Here is an 18,269-nt window from a genome sequence, read left to right as displayed (position 1 = left end):
TGACCTCACTGTTTCTGGCCCAGCCGCCTGTCAGCTCGCCATGAGCGGAAAGCACCCACAAAAAAAAAAAAAGGGCTAAGATGGTTCTCATTAGAAGGTAAAAAGCATGCTTCATGGGCACGGCGGCCAGGGGAAGGAGAGGGCGAAGCCGGACGGCCAGATGGCGTGGACCAGCCGCCGCCGCGGATAAATGGAAGCTGGAGTGAAGCTTCACTTCTGCCATAGCGGACCGCTTTTCCTTGCACGCGCTGCTCGTCGGCGGTCTCGCATCATTGGTGACGGTCGGCCACCTTTTCACAAGCAATTTCTTCCGGCGCCGTTGTCAGACGGAATCCCCGTACGGTCCAAATGAGGGGGTTTCTTTTTTGTTCGAGTTGTATTGGACCCTTTGTTGCTCATTTGGATCAAGGCAAAAAAATCCAACATTTGCAATCAAGAAAGCAAGGAAACAGCCCACCCGGCCCAAACAAGCAAATGAAATGTGGCCCGTCATCGCCCCCAGAACGAGAACCCCGGGCGACGACGAGAACCCCGGGCGACGACGAGAACCCCGGGCGACGACGAGAACCCCGGGCGACGACGAGAACCCCGGGCGACGACGAGAACCCCGGGCGACGACGAGAACCCCGGGCGACGACGAGAACCCCGGGCGACGACGAGAACCCCGGGCGACGATTCCGCCACGTGGCCTCCGCAGGAAGTTTGCAATCCTTCTCGAGCGCAAGTTTTGTTTTCATCTCTTCATCCGCCGCTAGGCTGTGTCACCAACGGCAACGGAGGAGGGGGAGATCCTATTTGTTTGTTTTGCCCTCCAGACGTGTCCGAGAGCAGATTAAGGGATTTGGCTTGAGGGGGGGGGGAGATACGGGTTAGGGGGGCTCGAGTCAGGATACGCCTGCTTGACAGTCACGCACGAGAAAAAGGCACGACGAGCGATACCTCGCCCGACCCGTCCGTCTGATCTTCTCCCTAATCCCCGACCCCTAAACGTTAATGAGAGAATTAGGAACAGGCCACTCTCGCACGCAAGCAAGGGGGAAAACAAATAAACAAACGCTTCCTCAAGAGCAGCTTTGTGAAATGCGCTCGCTCGCTCGCCTCTTCATCCATCGGAGGAAGCAGAAGGCCGCTGGGTCCGAGGTCAAGCCGTGAACAAAAGCCGTGCCTCGCTGAAGACGTGCCGCCAGAGAATTCAAAACATACGTACAATACTCTCGGGCTCCACTCCGTGTCTTGTATTGCCATTTGATTTTGTTATGGCCTTAGAAATGCTGTTAAAAATGTGTTTTGACAAATATTTTAGAAGTCAATATTTGTTTTTTGAAAATGCAAAGCTTGTGAATGAGCACGTGAAAATGTTGATAGATTTGATATGTTCTTTCCTTCTTTTTGCTGGAGCGGCCGGCAGTCGTCGCGCTTTCAAGCTCAAATTCAAGCGCCGAGGGAGGGAGGGAGGGAGGGAGGGAAGGGGGAGGGAGGGAGGCACGGCACGCTGCTGTGGCCCTTTTGTCATGTATATCAAGTTCACCGGGGTCCTTTTCATCTGACAGGCCATTGTTTTGGTTCGCCCGGCGTCGCACTCCCCTCCACACGGGAGCGGGTCGGACGGGTGTCTGCCGTGCGAGGCTGGAAGGGCCGGCGCGCTTCGGGCGGGGCCTTTTGTGTTAGTGGGGGCGGGGGCGCTTATGCCATGTGACGCCGACCCCGGCAAACGCTCCTGACCCCGAGCAGATGGTGAGGCAGGGTTTCTCTTCTGAGGCGGAATGAATCGCGTGTGCCGTCTCGCTTTATTGCCCCAAGCCCACCCACCCCAAAACAAACCTCATCATTTCCCCAAATCCCTCCCTTGCTTGCACACCTTGGCTTAGACAAAGAAGAGACATCCTTTATTTTTTTCCCGACACGCTTGATTTACTTCTAGAACCATGTCAAGGACGGCTCAAAAATCATGTCAAGAACCTATTCAGATGGGACCCGGTCAAATCCAATGAGAGCCGAGTCAAGAACGCGTCAGAAGCCAGATCGAAAACCGCCGGAGAATCCCTCAAGCCGTGTTGAAAGCGTTTAGGGCTCGAGAAGAAAGAAAGAAAGAAAGAAAGAAAGAAAGAAAGAAAGAAAGAAAGAAAGAAAAAGAACAATCGCCAACCAAGTCACGAGGCCGTCAAGAACCGAGCCGAGAAGCGAGTGACCGTCCCAAAACATTCGATGACCCTAAATCAATTCTTCCCCCAGGCTGTTGAACTCACGCCAGCCACTCTTTGAGTCTCAGAGTCATTGCTGTGCAAGAACATCCTGCTCTCCACATCTTTTGTGAATTGTCTCCACTGTTTGTGCTGTGTCCTCTCTGCATCCATTGCAGCTTGGACATCCTGGACCCTCCCATCTGTGGTCTCATTTCCCCTAGCTGGAGTTTTGAGGTTGCCCTCTTAAGATCAGGGGATGTTGGAGAATATTTGTCATTTTTTCACATACCCACCTAAACGTTGAACAGAGGCTGGGATGTCAAATTCCTTGTTTGGCACGCTCAAACACGGACAATCAAAACTCTTGAATCTTGAAAAGCAACGGAGAAGGTGCCAAAGACGAAGCAATCGGACTCCGAAAAACAGACGACAAACAAGCCAGGCAAGAATTCGCAGAGAGCCAACCAACCAATTGAGCTGGGTTTGTTTCCTCACTGGATTCTAAAGTGTTGTTTTGGAAGTGCTCTGTTCTACCGCGGCAGTCTATCCGTCTGCCACTCGGTCCGGTCCGGTCCGGGCCGGGCCGGGCCGGCTTCCTCGTGCTACGGCCGTCGTAGGAGGCCTTTTGCATCCAGGCGGGGTCTCCGACTCCTCCGTTTGTTCGGCCCGTCGTCGGTTTGTTCCTCCGTTCATTTGTTTGTTCCTTCCTTTATTTGTCTGTTCATTTGTTTCTTTGACCGTTTGTTCATTCCTTCATTTGTCTCTTCATCCGTTCATTCGTTGGTTGATTCTTTTGTTCTTCTGTTGATTTGTCTGTTCGTTCATCCGTTTGGTCGTTCGTTTGCGTGTTCATCCATTTGTTGGTTGGTTCATTCGTTCACTGGCGCTTCCATTCACGGCTCCTTTTGGCCGCACGCTCGTTGAGCGGCCGGCCCACTCGCCGAGGCTTTGTCGGGGGGACAATTAAGGCACCTGCCGCTCTAAAGCAAGCCCCGCCCGGACCCTGACCCCCCCCCCCCCAGCCGTTGAGTGGCCACCGCCCCGCTTCCCATTCTTCACATTCATTCTCGCCAATGTAGTGAAGGGAATTGTAGCAGAAAATGCCATTTTCTTTGTTTTAACCCAACGTCAACAACAGTTGAAAATGTCAAAGTCCGCTTTATTGTCCATCCCTTCACATGGCAAGACACACAAAGAGATGAAAATTGCCTTACCCACTATCCCACAGTGATAGAACAAAACATACAAAACCACAACACAAAAAGTCAAATCAAGAAGGCACATACGAGGAATGTGGTGTCATTTGACGACATCGCTGGCCGTTCTCTGCCTGCCTTGCCTGCCTGCCTGCCTGCCTCAATTGCATCCAGCAGACGTTGTGCTGCAAATGACACAAGAGCAGATGGCGGCGAGTCCATAACGTGATTTGGACGCATCACCCACCCCCAGGGAGCGGGCAGACCAAGATTTCAGGGCAGGGGGGGGATGAACCGCAAGGGTTTGCTGTCTAATCTTGATATTGGTTCTCTTAATCAGTGTGGATCACGCAAGGGGGCACGCGGGGGCATGCCCCCCCCCTTGTGGACAAAAGGTCAGGGGTGCCCTCCCCCATCCTAATCAGCCGTCCTCCTCCTGCGAGAGCGTCATCCGCAGCCCCCAGACAGACGGGGAAAGGACTGCACGGAGGGTCACGACCTCAGCGCCGCAGTCACTTGGCCAGAGATAGAGCGTGCGTCGCCATCATCCTCCCTCACACTTCCAATTATCTGACGTGTAAGCGCATCGAGAGAGAAATGCCTTTCGATGAAAACAAATGCAATGGAAGGCGAGAAAGTGTCGGGTGAGACAGTTGATGAGTCGGCATTGATCCAATAAGATGGCATTGAATGGCAAACTTCGTTTACGGGTGCAATTATTAGGATTATTATTACTATGATCATTTTTTGGGGGATTATTTTTGCAGTTATCTAACAGGTAAGCATGGCATTGCAGTTGCATGGCATTTAAAGCAAAGTGCTATTTTTAAAGCAGCAGGAGTCATTCTTGTTCATTTTGTTTTTCTTTTTAAAAGCCCGTAGCAACAAAATGATGCTCGTTTGTAAAAGAGGAATGACGTTCGAATTCATGTGAGTCGGGCAATGCATTGGATCCAAGTCGGCAAGAAGCGCCGATGTGTGATTTCCAAGCAGAGTACACACGTGGGAAAAGCATCGCGGCCAAGTCTCGCGACAGCGGGCGACTCCTCAGCGCTGTCCTATTGTGAGAGTTTTTGCAGCTCTCGCGCGATCTCGGAAGTTTCCCACGCCTGTTGTTGTGGCGTCTGCCCTTTTCGCCCTCCCTCCCTCCCTCCCTCCCTCCCGCACTCCCTCCCCCCCCGCCAAAGTGTGGCCTCCCTCCCTCCCTCCCTCCCTCTCTCCCCTTCTCTTGTGTCTCCGAACCAGCCAGCCAGCCAAGCAGCCAAGCAAGCAATCAGGCAGGCGGGCAGGCAGGCAGGCAGGCAAGCAAGCCACCCCCTTTCCCCCTTTCTCCTTCTCCCTGGTCCCGACACCTCCATTCGGTCGCTTGTTGTCTCGACGGATTGCCGGGGTTGCGGGGAGAGGCGCCCCCGCGGAAGAAAAAAAAAGGATTTCAAGAAGAAGAAGAAGAAGAAAGAAAAAAAGGATATCGCGAGTATTGGAGTTTTGGTGAGAGTTTGTGGAAGATGGCGCCTGTTGTGACGGGGTGAGTAGGAGATTCGGGGGCTTGCTGTCGGTTGGTCGGTCGGTCGGTCGGTCGGCTGGCTGGCCGTTCTGCCTGCCTGCCTGCCTGCCGACCGACCAACCGGCCGGTCGGGGACTTCATGTGAATCTGAGTCAATAAGCCTGGTTTTGCCGTGCCCCCGCCGCACATTGTCGTGCAATCGCCCGGCTGGCTCCGCGGCCACTTTTCTCCGACGCGACGCGACGCGACGCTCACCGCGCAGCCTTGTTTCTTTGTTCCAATGTGTTAAGCGGGTTTCGTTGTGTTTTGCTTTGCTTTCTGCTCCACTCTGTGCTGTGCTGCGCTGCACTGCCGTCCGTCCGTCCGTCCGTCCGTGTTTCGTGGGCTAGCTTCACGCAAGCTACTAGCATGTGTGGCAGCCAGGCAGCTCATGAAAAGCACCACAAAATCGAGAGCAGACTGCGAGCACGCGCGCTGGGAAGCGTCCGGGCCAAAACGCCGTCTCCTCGGCTTGGTTTTCCGTCATGGGCCGCCGCCGGGGAGCGATGGGTGCTCGCGGGTAGCGAGCTGTCCGATAATGGACGCCGGCTAGCAAGATGCCAGTGAATCACGTTGCTGCTTTGTTAACCTGACCAAAATGGACTGTCCAAGAAATAGGAAAGTAATTGCCTCCGCGCTTTGGCAAGGACAAATGGGGCGATTTCGCCACAGTCGACTCGTGTTTTGTGTCTGCGTGTGTATTTGTTTGTACGTGTGTTTGTGTGTGTGTGTGTGTGTACGACTGAGAATAAAGTTGAACTTCCAGGCGGAAAACGTAAAAAAAAGTAAAAATTTTGAGCGGGTAAAAATAAAAACAGCTTTTTCCAAACACAATAGCCATCTTACGAAGCAAATACTCCGCCTTTTTTAATATGGTATTTTTGTTGTTTTTCCCCCTTGTTTGTAAAACACAGCTGCACATTTTGAGACCATAAAACATCCAATATTCCTCTATTTTTTTGTGGGCAAAATGTCACAATCTTACAGAAATTCGATTTGAGAAAAATGAAGTTGTGAGATTAGAGAAGAAATATCTCCAAAGTGAGAGTAAAGTTGTCTTTCTAAAAAAAAAAAAATAGGAATCTGAAATTCATTTTGGAAAAGAAAAGTCGCAATGCATTAAGAATAATGTGTCTTTTCCTAAAAACAGTGATATATATGGTTGTTTTTCTTTAAGAAAGTGGTCAAGGTTTTTGAGAGAACAAAAGATAGTGTTTTAAAATAAAGTTGTTATTCAAGACAAACTTTTAGAGGCGAGCATAATGAAGGAAGGAAAATGTTGCGATTTTGTGCCTTCAAGCAGTCAAAGGCGAATACAACCACTGTGTGACAAAATTCCTTCTACTCGTTTTTGCGCAGACTGGTCGTGGCAACCGTCTCGTCCGGACCATTTCCTTTCCCGCTGAATCCAAAGCACGAGCGGACGCGTCGCCTAGTCGTCATCGTTAGCTCGCTCGCTGAAAGCCAATTCAAGTTGATTGGGAACATTCTAACTGGAATCCAAAGTAACGGGCTAGCTATTAGGAAAGTTGTTTGTTTAGATTTAGCTTCTTGATGAAACGGATGGACGACTTCACAGTGGCGGCCAGCATCGATTTGACGGACGTATGGTTACAACCTGTGTGTGTGTGTGTGTGTGTGTGGGGGGGGAGAACCAGCCAAAAAATACGAAAGCTACCGGCACTTGACTTCAACCTTTTGATGCGGTATCAAACCTAGAAATTGTGGCAGTCAGGTGCAAATCCGGACATGGGCAACTTTTGCGTGAACTTGTCATCACTTTGTCCTGGGGCAGCTCTGGGTGGTGTGGTGGTGTTGGTTGGGGTCAAAGGTTAGGGAGGAAACAATTGTTATATTGTAAAAAAGAAAAAAATCCTATGCTCTGAGATAAAGCATCAAAAAAGGGAGTTTTTCAGAAAATGGAATCATTTTTCTCCCTTCTAATTTTCCCCCTAATTCAACAAAAATGTTGTCTCGAGAAAATACACCAGAACAGAAGTTTCCCCCCAATCCCATCTTTATTTTATTTTTTAAGCTAAATTGACTCTAGAATGGTTGTAGTTTTGGGAGAAAAAATTGCAGGCTTACAAGAATTTGTACTTTTAGCTTTTGCAATTCAATGAGGATTTTCTTTTTTTTTTTGGTCCTGAAAAAAGGTTAGGTAAGGTCTTATGAGACGCCTAAAAAAATTGCTCCCCTATGCAAATAAGAAATATTTCTTTTAATTGTAGCAATGTTCAAGAGTGCTGTGAATATTTTTCCCCAGAAAACATCAAACTGACAGGAAGCACTTTTCATCCTGCCTCGAGTGTGTTTCCGTGCCTGGCGAATTCGGTCGCTCGGGCGGCTCGAGCACCTGCGCTCCGTTGGGTGTCGAAGGGAGGCGCTCCAAACGGTGTTACTGGCGCCGGATGGGCCTTTGGCTCCATTCTGCCCTAAATATGGGCCTGTTTGAGCGTGCGCCCGCCCGCCCGCTCGCTCGCCCGCCCGCCCGCCCGCCCGCCTCTCCTTGGTTACAATGTGTTTGCGTCAAATCTTTTCTCGAAAGGAGCGCTTCTGAGAGAGCGACAGATGTCACAGCGCTGACCTTTATGGTGGTCCAAAGCTGTTAACACCCCCCAAGTGTTGGAAGCGGCTCCTGCGCTCTGCAAATACAAGACTTGCTTTGTTTTGAAAAGAGTGCCGGAGCTCACGCTAACTAACGTACGTCGGTGTCAAATCCCATTGGCATGCTAAGGGGGAATTAGCATCGAGTCCCAGGAGCAATAGAAATATGATGCTAGCCCAGAGGGCACCACAACAGCCAAATGACTTTTCAATGGGTAAATAAAGGTTAAATCAAAAAAACAAAACAATGGAATTTGGGGCTCTGAGTCGGCGTGCAAAGTATTGAAATGTTTCATACATTGGCCAATGCTATGGAAGGAAAAACAAAGACGTTGTCTCCGCTCGTCTGAGCGCTGCGTGCTTTTTTCGGAAGCCCAAAGGTCTGGATCGGGATGCGCCAAAATGAAAGGGGGAGGCGCCTCTGGGAGAGAAGCGCCACATCTTGCGCAAATGGCGTGTCTGGTTTCCAATCGCCACGGTTTCCTTTGCTCCTTCTGTGAATTAGGACTCTCCAGAAAGCTCTTGCTTTGGGCTCGTACTCGCCGCCCTCACCTCATTGGCTGGCTGTCGGCTTCCCTTTCGGGCACTGTGACTTGTTGCAAATGGAGAGAGAAAAGGTGCAATTGCGAGTGTTTTTCACGGCAGCGAATGTGGCCTTCTCGAGGGACCGAACGCTGGCACGGACTCTACGAGGTTCAAAAGAAAGCCCGTTTGCGACCTTGAACCGAGCCCAAGTGGAAAATGTCCAAATGAGACCCCCGGAGCCATTTTGCCTCTCGGAGGTGTCCGCCGTGATTTTCCTCGGCCGTTCAAAGTTGCGTCGTCCGTCCGCCCGCTCGAGTCAAAGTTGCCGACTCGTCAGCTCTTCTCTCGGCTCCGGCCAAAAGGCGAGTTGGCTGACGGGCCCGCTAGACCGACCGGTGAAGGGCAGCACGTCTGAAAGCGGGGAAGGCGTCTTTTTGGAACTCTGCCGCCCGCCCGGCCTAAAGTTTCTCGGGCGCCAGGCGTGCGTCTCTTCTGTTTGCTTTGAAGCATCGAACCAGAAGCCGGCTTGTCGGAGGACTTTGGTGCGACGACGCGTCCAAACTTGATGGCAAAGTGGCGAGATTTGTCGGCACGGATTTGGATAGTCGGCGGCCGCGGCGACACGTTTCCGGCAGCCCGAAGCCCCGCCGGGGAGCCTCCCGCAAAATCTTTTGCCGGGGCCAAAATACGAGCACGGTGGCTTTTGTTTTCCCCTCCCCCCCCGCCCCGGCCGGCTGCGCTCTGGTTCCAGTGGTGAGTCATCAGCTCAGCCTTGAGCGAGCGAGAAGCGGGAAAAGTCTGGTTCATTCAGGGTTCAAGTCCCCCCCCCCTCCTCTGTCTTGACAGCAAAGACGTGAGCCACCCCCAACCGCATATTTTCCCCCATCGCACGGCCGTGGTGGTTTCTCCGAGGCCGGCAGGGCGGCTAAACGCGAGCGAGGAGGGCACAGACGCCGAACGTGCGACAAGTCCCGCTCAAAGAGTGGCGCTACGCGTGGGTTGCAAAGAGAGGTGCCGTTTGGAAGCGTGAATGTGTGCTGAACCCCAAAAAGCCTTTGTGCTCACTCACATTTGGCTTTTGGGGAGCTGCTGCTGCTGCTGCTGCTGCTGCTGATGGCTTAAGGCTGCCGCTCGATGGCCTCTTTACCTAAAATGTGTCCGTCTGGACGCTACCTCCACCCTCCCTCAACTCCATGTAGCGTGACGGCGTGTGCCGTGCGTGAATGTGTCCGCCCGGTGGCTGGCGCCTTGAACATGTGCCAGGCCCAGAGCAGTCCGTCCGGAGAGCAGATGGCGAGCGAGCGCGTGCGGTCGGGTCGGGGGGGGGGGGGGGGGCAGAATGGCCAGCCCGGTCTTTGGCTTGTCTGCCTCTGTCATTAAGGTCTCCCGTGTCAAAGCCAGATGGAGCGAGCTGGTGCGCCCACTGCGACCCGCCCAGCGACGCACGAGTCAGGGCCCGGCCTGGCTCGGTTTGGATGGTGGTCGGCTTCCTCTGCCTCTCTCTCTCTCTCGTCTTTTTTTTTGGCAAGTTGGGTGCCGGCTGTGTCCGGATGTCCAGCCTCACTTGGGCCCAACACTTCATCACATTGAAATTGACATCAAAGTCAGAAGCAATTTTCAATAGGCCAAATGCTGCAATTGGGACAAACGCACGTGTTAGCTTCTCTTTGCGGTTGTCTTGTTGCGCCACGTTTTGTTAGGGCCGCACCGCAGCTGGCCACATCAAGCTGTATTGAATACGTATTTGGGCTGCGACTGATCATGAAAATGATCGATTCATCTGTCAATCATATGATTTCAAGTTAACAGTGCAGGACGTAGCGGCCGAACGCGCTGGCTCGCCGCCGTCGTCTGCCGTCGTCGTCTGCCGCCGTCGTCTGCCGCCGTCGTCTACCACTTTGCCTTTTCCAGGATGTTGTCAACGTGATTTCTAAGAGCATCCCGCCTTTCTCTTTTGTTTCTTCTGTCTTCAGGAAGTTCGGGGAGCGCCCTCAGCCACAGCGCCTCACCAGGTGAGAGACACGGCGTTCTGCTCGGCTCCTTTGCTCCTCACGGTGACTTGGCCATCGTGCGCCGGGCTTTGTCTTTTGGTTGCCCGACTGCAAAGGGGCCCATTGGAGCACATTTCAGTGGCGCCGCGGTGCCGCCCGCAGGTGTAATCGCGGGCGTGGCAGAAACACGCGTGACGTCGCAAAGAGGCCGAGTTGGGCCTCGGATAGAATGAAGCGGCTCCAAATTGGCGTAGCAAAGACACGGGAGGAGCTCAGAACGACAATACGAAATCCTCCGTTTTGTCGGAAAATGACACCCCTGGGCAAGAAATCTGTGTTTTAATTTCTTCTCCCGCTTCCTGAACGTGCCGAGCGACGACGGTGAGGAGCAAATGTTGCATTTGTACCAGCAAATGTTTGCTCCAGTCCTCTCGCTTAGCATGACCTTGTGGAAGCGTCAGGTGTGACTGGGCCATGCGCGCGTATGGTGAACACCCCCCCCCAATTGCCCGCGTGAGCATGAGTTGATTTCTCTCCGTCTCCCCCGTGTTGCCCTTTCAGAGAAGCCATGAGGAATTACCTGAAGGAGCGAGGGGACCAAACCGTCATGATCCTGCACGCCAAGGTTGCACAGAAATCCTACGGCAACGAGAAAAGGTGAGCGAGCGAGTGAGCGAGCGCCGCCTGCCTGGCTGGCTGCGTGGCTGCCTGGCTGCGTGGCTGCCTGGCTGCCTGGCTGCCTGCCTGCCTGGCTGCCTGCCTGCATGGCTGCCTGCCTGCTTGCCTGCCTGCCTGCCTGCCTGCCTGCCTGCGCAAAGTGTGTCCCAGTGCCTTCCGGAAGGTGATTTGTGACAAATGAAGCCCACGGCCTCTGCTCCGTGCGTGGAGCGTTTGTGAAGAAGAGCTCTTCCAAAGTATTTCAAGAATCCAAATGAGTACCGCATTGCAAGCGTGTTTTTGTTTCCTCTCCCCGTCGGTGCGCGGGTGCCCTCTGCTGGCGGCATTTGGAAGTTTTTGAAGGACGTTGCAAATCATTTTGTCTGTCTCTCTCGTCAAGGTTCTTCTGCCCGCCGCCGTGCGTCTACCTGATGGGCAGCGGCTGGAAAAAAAAGAAGGAGCAGATGGAGCGGGACGGCTGCTCCGAGCAAGAGTCGCAGCCGTGCGCCTTCATTGGCATCGGCAACAGCGAGCAGGAAATGCAGCAGCTCAACTTGGAGGGGAAGGTAGGAGGGAAGGAGGGAGGGAGGGCCGTGGCCGTCGCCGCCGCCGTTTGCCAGTGGCGCTTGCTGGCCTCAATAGCCTCGTCCTCCCTCGGCCAGAACTACTGCACAGCCAAAACCTTGTACATATCCGACTCGGACAAGAGGAAGCACTTCATGTTGTCCGTCAAGATGTTCTACGGCAACAGCGCCGACATCGGCGTCTTCCTCAGCAAGAGGATCAAGGTCATCTCCAAGCCCTCCAAAAAGAAACAGTCCTTGAAAAACGCCGACCGTAAGTACAGAGATAGATCGTTAGAGGAAGTTTACAAAGCCGCTGTCATTTCGGCTCCTAAAATGACGATCTTAAAGTATCATCAGAAGAAAGGATGCTGAGGTCAAATCTCCAGTTTTGGAAAGAGAAAGTCAGCTGCGCCCTTGACACCAGCGCTGTTGTCCTTTGCCGTCGCAGTGTGCATTGCGTCGGGCACCAAGGTGGCGCTCTTCAACCGTCTGCGCTCCCAAACGGTCAGCACGCGCTATCTTCACGTGGAGGGGGGCAACTTCCACGCCAGCTCCCAGCAGTGGGGAGCCTTCTACATCCACCTACGTAAGAGACTGAGCGTGTGAGCGAGCGTGTGAGCGAGCGTGTGAGCGAGCGTGTGAGCGAGCGTGTGAGCGAGCGTGTGAGCGAGCGTGTGAGCGAGCGTGTGAGCGAGCGAGCGTGTGAGCGAGCGAGCCCCGCGCGGCGCCCTAATCCGACCCGACCGCCACCGTCCTTTGCGTTCCAGTGGACGACGACGAGTCGGAGGGCGAAGAGTTCACCGTGCGCGACGGCTACATCCACTACGGCCAGACGGTCAAGCTGGTGTGCTCTGTCACCGGCATGGCTCTGCCCCGACTGGTAGGCCCCGCCCCGTCCGTCCGTCCGTCCGTCCGTCCGTCCGTCTGCCCCCTTTGCTCCCTCACCTGGCTCATTCTGGCCCTGCCTCTCTCCAGATCATCCGTAAGGTGGACAAGCAGACGGCGCTGCTGGACGCTGACGACCCGGTGTCCCAGCTGCACAAGTGCGCCTTCTACCTGAAGGACACGGAGCGCATGTACCTGTGCCTCTCCCAAGAGAGGATCATCCAGTTTCAGGTGGGTGCCCCCCCCCCCAAGCCGAAAACAGGTGCACGCCAACGCCGTTTGCCCGCTCTGCCAGGCTACGCCCTGCCCAAAGGAACCCAACAAGGAGATGATCAACGACGGCGCCTCCTGGACAATCATCAGCACGGACAAAGCCGAGTACACCTTCTACGAGGGTATGGGCCCCGTGCAGGCGCCCGTCACGCCTGTGCCTGTGGTGGAGAGCCTGCAGGTGGGTCCCTCCCTCCCTCCCTCGATCCCTCCCTCGATCCCTCCCTCCCTCCCTCCCTCCCTCGCTCGCTCGCTCGCTCGCTCGCTGGCCGCTCGCTGGCCGCTGCCGTTCGAGAACCAGGCCGTGGCTTTTGCGTGTTTGCAGCTCAACGGCGGCGGAGACGTGGCCATGCTGGAGCTGACGGGCCAGAACTTCACCCCCAATCTGCGAGTCTGGTTCGGAGACGTGGAGGCCGAGACCATGTACAGGTGCGCCTTTCGCAACGGGCCGGGATGACTTGAAAGGAGGGAGGGCTTCTTCTCTGAGCTTCTTTTCACGCCCGCAGATGCGCCGAGAGCATGCTGTGCGTGGTGCCCGACATTTCGGCCTTCCGCGAGGGCTGGCGCTGGGTGCGGCAGCCCGTCCAGGTGCCCGTCACGCTGGTCAGGGAGGACGGCCTCATCTACTCCACCTCGCTCACCTTCACCTACACGCCCGAGCCCGGGCCGCGGCCGCACTGCAACGCCGCCGGCGCCATCCTACGGGCCGGCAACTCGGCGGCGACCCTGCTGAGCGGCGGCGGGCCGGAGGCGGCCGTCTACGGGAGCGCCGTCACGTCCTCCTCGGTCACCGCCGCCGTGGTCTCCTAACGCTCGCTTTAAGGTAGCGCCAGCCAGCTCGAGAACAATTTGCAATAGTTCAACAAAACACACACACTAAAATTCTGCGTTTCGGTTAACTGCTGAGATGAAAATGTTCCGGACAAAGGAAGAAACGCAGTGAAATTCTGGAGGAGCCATGTCACATGTCGGGGCGCGCCCCGTGGCCGCAGGGCTCCGTGGCCGCAGGGCTCCGTGGCCGCAGGGCTCCGTGGCCGCAGGGCTCCGTGGCCGCAGGGCTCCGTGGCCGCAGGGCTCCGTGGCCGCAGGGCTCCGTGGCAACGGTGGCCGACGTAGCCGCGTTCCGGAAGCCGCTTGCCCTTCCTTCCCCTTTTGCACTGCCCTCCAAATGCTTCCCAATCCCGAGTATTCCTCTGGCCTTAGCCGCGCCACGCCGCGCCACGCCGCGCCCCGGGGGATGCGGTCGGCGGGCGGAGGTGGCGCCGGGACGTAAAGGGACACGCGTGCGTGACGTTAACTTAGTTTTAATGGACCAAGGAATTTGTATAAGCTTTAGCAAAGGTACACCTTTTCTCCATACCTTTATTAAACCTATTGTACACTTTTGTTACCAAATACTTTGTATTCCTCCTATAATCTTGTAGCCCCCCCCCCCAACTCCTGCCCTTATTTTCCCTTCTCCTGTGAGGGTGGGGGGGAATCTAAAAGCAAATATGTGTGTGTGTGTGTCAGGGCAAGCACCTCAGAGGGCCTATTTTTGAATCTCATTGGTTTTTATGAAGTCTTTAAAGGAAAAGCTTTAAGCAACACCTTTGCTCTGCCTTGCCTGCAATACGTGCCAGCCAGCCAGCCAGCCAGCGAGCGAGCGGAGCGCCGCCGCCGCCGCCACGTCTCCTTTTTGGAATGCCACTCATCACTGGAGCCTTTGTTTTCACCGACAGAGGACGGACTTGTGAGAGAACCTTCGTACTGTGCAAGAGAACTGTGTGTATGCAGTCCATATCGTGCGGATCACGTGGAGCCACGCGTCTTCCAAGCGAGCGTGACAAAAAACAAACAAACAAAAGAACGAGCGAGCGAGAGAGAGAGAGACACTTTTCTCAATTCAATGTGGCCTTACTGAAGACTTGAGTTCCGGAAAAAGAGATCACGAAAATCGCTCGCTGTCCAATTTCTCCAGCGGTACTGTCACACAAGAGCCTTGTTTTTGTTTTGTTTTTTCTTTCTCTTCTTCTCTTCCCACGGTCGCGGAGCAGCAATAGTGGACAGCTCATCGGCTCTGCTGGGCTGTGGGCTGGGCTGGGCTGGGCTGGGCTGTGGGCTGGGCTCGGCACGGGCTGATGTTCAAAGCAGATGCCAAAATCCACCACTCTGAAAGGAAGCGAGCCAATGTGGGTTCTCATTCGGAGAGAAAGAAAAGACAACCGCAATGAAGTTGTGCCCCCTGTTTGTCGTGAAATGTTGTATATTTTAATATTTTAAATTATTGCTCCCCATGTCCAAAAAGTGCATTTATTGCCTGCGCTGCCTGCCAGCCAGCCAGCCAGCCAAGCAGCCAGCCGGCCAGCCATTTGTCTTGTCCTCCTTCTCAGAATGGGCACCAAACACAAATAGCCTTTAGCGGCCAGGTACGGCCGGCCCTCCTTCGCCTCCATCCTCTGGTGGGGAGTTTTTTTTTTTTTTTTTTTTTCTCCCTCTTTTCTTCCTCCCTCTCCTCTCTCTGTTTCCCGTCTTTTATTCCTCCGGGCGTCGTCGACCTTCCTTTCTATGTACAAAGGGACTTTGCAAAAAAACATGTTACACGCCTTCTTATCACGAGGCGCCTCCCCCCACTCTTGTGCAAGCAGCTGTTTTTGTGTGGTTTTTTTTTTTTTTTTTTTTCCTTTTCACGGTTATAACGAGCGCCGAACAATGTATGTAAGCTCTTTGAAATGCCAAAAGTCTGATGGTGTCGTTTGTTTGTTTTTGTGGAGGGGTGGGCAGCTTTAAACATAGCTTTTTAGCACAAGGTTCAAAAAAGGAAAGGTAGCTCTCAGCCTTACGTGTCACAGCTAACTATTTTCTTATTTAATATCAGCGTGGGCATCCTTATCCTTGCCTTGCCTTGCTTTGCCTAGTCTTTCCTTGCCTTGCGTTCTTGATTGGCTGGCAAGCTTCCAAAGCAAGCAAGGGGATGCGCTCTTTCTTTTTCCCCTCTCTCTCTCTCCATTCTTTTTTGGGAATAGCATAGTTTTTGTACATATCGCAGCTCCGGATCATGCTCAAATCTGTATGTCATGGAAAACAAAAAACACGAGGGGAAAATGAGAATTAAAAAAGTGAGATAAAGTCTCCCAGTGTATGTTTTGTTTTTTGGGGGGGGTCAGCACAAGCACAATCATACAAATTCATGCAACCCAAGAATGTCTCTTAGGCGCCACTCGCACCGGAACTTCTCTACATGGAGTCATGTGTAAGGTAAAAGGCCTTGTGCGAAATGTTGTGAGTGACCTCATTCTCACTGCTGTTTGTTTTCAGATTGGGCTGGCGCAAGTTCTGAGAACCCAAAGCGCAGGTGTTGCTGTTCCCCACCCATCCCACGCTCGCTCGCCCGCTCGCTCGTCCTTTGTCACGTTGCACTTTCTTCACCGCGTTTGCTTTTGGCCTTTGCATTTCAAGTGAACATACATATGTGGGCTCCCTCTTTGGCAACGTGACCCCCGACCCCGATTCCAATGATCGACTGGCTCATCAGCGAGCTCCGCAGCAGCTTGTTAACGACCTGGATCATTCGCTGCATCAGGTGCACGCGTGAAGAAGGTCAACCTTGAAAACGAGCAGGACCTATAAGGAAGAGAGAATGTTGCGGCTTCTGCGGAGCTTTGAAAGCCGGGTGTTGCGCGACCCTCCGGCCTTAATGTCCCATAGTCCAGAGTTCCCAAATAAAGCAACCCTGGTCACGCTCCCTAAAACAGTTGTGTGATGACTGAAATCCCCTTCAGAGCACTTCCGGCGGCGGGGTGACGCTGGAGGCAGAGCCAGCCGCCGCGCCTCCGGGGTACTGATGGACGTAGAGCTCAAGGAAGGTTTCGCCCATCTCCCCGGCGTCGGGGAGCTGCTCCTCGGGGGTGGGCCGGGGGGCCTCCCGCACGTTCTCCGCCACGAGTTGCTCGGCGTGCCGCCCCAACCTCCGTCGGTCCTCGGCCCGCCGCTCCTCCTGGCGCCTTTGCTGGCGCCTGGGCTCGGGTGCCTGGTGGCATTTGGTCCAAAAGTGAACGGTGGCGCGCGCCTTGAGCCGCAAGGACGAGAAGGTGCTCGCCGCTCCCTGGCGGAAGCGCTTGTTCATGAAGCAGTAGACGACGGGGTTGACGCACGTGGACGTGTACGACAGGAGGTGGATGAAAGAGATGGGCGCGCCCGTCAGACGGGAGACCACCTGATGGTCAAAAGCTTTCCACGCGTTGACCACGAAGATGGGGGTCCAGCACACAAAGAACAGGCAGACGATGACCAGGAGCATGCGGACCACTCGCTTCTTGGCCAGCAGGTTGGCCGTATTGCCGGTGCGGCGCTCCGGCGGCCCCAGATGAAGGTAGCAGCCGTCGCCGTTGCTGGCTGGAAGGCTGCTGCCCAAGCTGGTCGCTCTGTCTGCAAAGAGGATGATGATGATGATGTTGTTGTCGTTTGACAGTGGGCAAAACGCTTGCGAGGGACTCAAGCGCTTTCCCGTCGCAAAGGGCTCGGTCGGGGCTTAGCGGCGGGCTGGCCTCGCCTCGCCTCACCTCAGCTGACCTCACCTGACCTCACCTCACCTCTGGCGCGTGTCCCGTCGGACGACTCGATCCTGAGCCCCTTGTAGAGCTCCAGCGAGATGAGTCCGTAGGCAGTCAGCATCACGGCGCCGGGCAGCAAGAAGAGCAGCAGCAACAAGGACAGGTACCTGGGTTTAGAAGCAAATGGAGTGAGTCGGTCGCTCGGTGTCCACAACGCCCGCCCGCCCGCCCGCCCTTGGAGCTCCTTCCGCCCACCCACGCGCCTTGTTTTCAGCGCACCAATATGCCAGCAGCTTTTGGTTCTTCCACGTCATGCGGCACATGAAGCCGTCGGTGTTGTCGCGCCGATTAAAGGCCATCAGGGAGCTGGAGTAGATGTAGGGCACCATAAGCGACAGGGACGTCAGCCAGGTGGCACCGATGACTTTCATGGCGTGCGATTTGGTCTGCCACGTCCTGGAGCTCAGCGGTCTGCAGATGGCGCTGTAGCGTTCCAGCGCGATGGCCACCAGGTTGTAGGTGGAAACGCTCACGGAGACGGCTGCGTGAAGAAGAGCAGAAAACATTCAAGTTGGCGGATAGACGGCCGGCGGGCGGGCGGGCGGATAGACGGCGGGCGGTTGCCAGCACCAGCGCCATACCCATAAAGTACATGACCATCTTGCACGTGCCGTCGCTGAAGATGAAGGTCCGCATGAGGTTGGGGATGAGAGTGAAAGGGATGCAGACCAGGGAGACCATCAGGTCGCTCACGGCCAGGGAGAGCAGGAACAGGTTGGTGACGGTGCGCATCCGCCGGTTCCGAGAGAGAACCGCGATGATGAGGCTGTTGCCCGCCACTCCGATCAGGAAGATGACGCAGTACAGAAAGACCCGCACGCCGTCGCCCAAATCTACAGCGACGGACAGGACGAGACAAGACAAGTCAAGGAAAATACTCCGACGGGGACAAGGGGGGGAGAGCAGCTTCCGCTCCGCTCACAAAATGGCCCTTGATCAATCGTGAGCCAAATTGACTTTATATTCTCAGACCGCTTGCACTTGACCGACAAGTCGTCTTTTCCTCACCAAGCTGCACCAGCGTGCGCAATGCGCAATTACGCGCAGGATGCGTTTATTCCAAGTTGAATAGTTAGAAGGCGAATGAATAGTCAGTCGATACCTTTCACGCCGACGTCCGCTGCTGCGACTCTCCAAGGCTCACAGTCCGAAAAGTTGCTGACGCCCCATTTGCACAAAAGCGCGCTCATTTCCGTGGAGTTGAGCATTTCGTGCACGGCGAAGGCGGCCATGGTAGGAGAAGAAGAGGACGAA

At 54.6% G+C, this 18,269-nt stretch overlaps 2 protein-coding genes across 3 annotated transcripts; one reads left to right on the top strand and one right to left on the bottom strand.

The window, feature by feature from the left end:
• Positions 1-4,585: 4,585 nt before the first annotated feature.
• rbpjb (recombination signal binding protein for immunoglobulin kappa J region b) lies at positions 4,586-15,551 on the top strand. 2 transcript variants are annotated; one of them, XM_085902542.1, is made up of 11 exons: positions 4,586-4,904; positions 10,028-10,066; positions 10,607-10,702; positions 11,103-11,268; positions 11,365-11,539; positions 11,717-11,854; positions 12,036-12,148; positions 12,244-12,384; positions 12,449-12,604; positions 12,749-12,852; positions 12,930-15,551. In XM_085902542.1, the coding sequence occupies exons 1-11, from the start codon at positions 4,885-4,887 to the stop codon at positions 13,231-13,233; spliced, it is 1,452 nt and encodes a 483-aa protein (XP_085758668.1). In that variant the 5' UTR covers positions 4,586-4,884; the 3' UTR covers positions 13,234-15,551. The 2 variants fall into 2 exon arrangements, with proteins under 2 accessions (XP_085758668.1, XP_085758660.1); XM_085902534.1 differs by having other exon boundaries at positions 11,103-11,539.
• A 488-nt stretch (positions 15,552-16,039) lies between these two features.
• On the bottom strand, positions 16,040-18,247 carry cckar (cholecystokinin A receptor). The gene is made up of 5 exons (XM_085902556.1): positions 18,118-18,247; positions 17,597-17,848; positions 17,235-17,496; positions 16,995-17,122; positions 16,040-16,830 (listed from the first exon to the last, which is right to left on the bottom strand). Exons 1-5 carry the CDS (start codon positions 18,245-18,247, stop codon positions 16,181-16,183), a joined length of 1,422 nt encoding a protein of 473 aa, XP_085758682.1. The 3' UTR covers positions 16,040-16,180.
• Between the last annotated feature and the right edge of the window lie 22 nt (positions 18,248-18,269).

The sequence above is a fragment of the Syngnathus leptorhynchus genome, chromosome 2, assembly GCF_054491065.1.
Source record: "Syngnathus leptorhynchus isolate UIUO chromosome 2, UIUO_Slep, whole genome shotgun sequence".
Classification (NCBI taxonomy): domain Eukaryota; kingdom Metazoa; phylum Chordata; class Actinopteri; order Syngnathiformes; family Syngnathidae; genus Syngnathus; species Syngnathus leptorhynchus.
The sequence above is the reverse complement of the archived record's forward strand: the minus strand, read 5'-3'. Positions and strand labels throughout refer to the sequence as shown.

Coding starts and splice junctions, on each gene's coding strand:
- rbpjb (XM_085902534.1), top strand. CDS start 4,885: ATGGCGCCTGTTGTGACGGG. Junction 10,703..11,102: donor TCCTACGGCAACGAGAAAAG/GTGAGCGAGCGA, acceptor TCTCTCGTCAAG/GTTCTTCTGCCCGCCGCCGT. Junction 11,540..11,716: donor GTCCTTGAAAAACGCCGACC/GTAAGTACAGAG, acceptor TTGCCGTCGCAG/TGTGCATTGCGTCGGGCACC.
- cckar (XM_085902556.1), bottom strand. CDS start 18,247: ATGGCCGCCTTCGCCGTGCACGAAATGCTCAACTCCACGGAAATGAGC. Junction 17,849..18,117: donor AGCGGACGTCGGCGTGAAAG/GTATCGACTGAC, acceptor CCGTCGCTGTAG/ATTTGGGCGACGGCGTGCGG. Junction 16,831..16,994: donor CGACGGGACACGCGCCAGAG/GTGAGGTGAGGT, acceptor TCCTCTTTGCAG/ACAGAGCGACCAGCTTGGGC.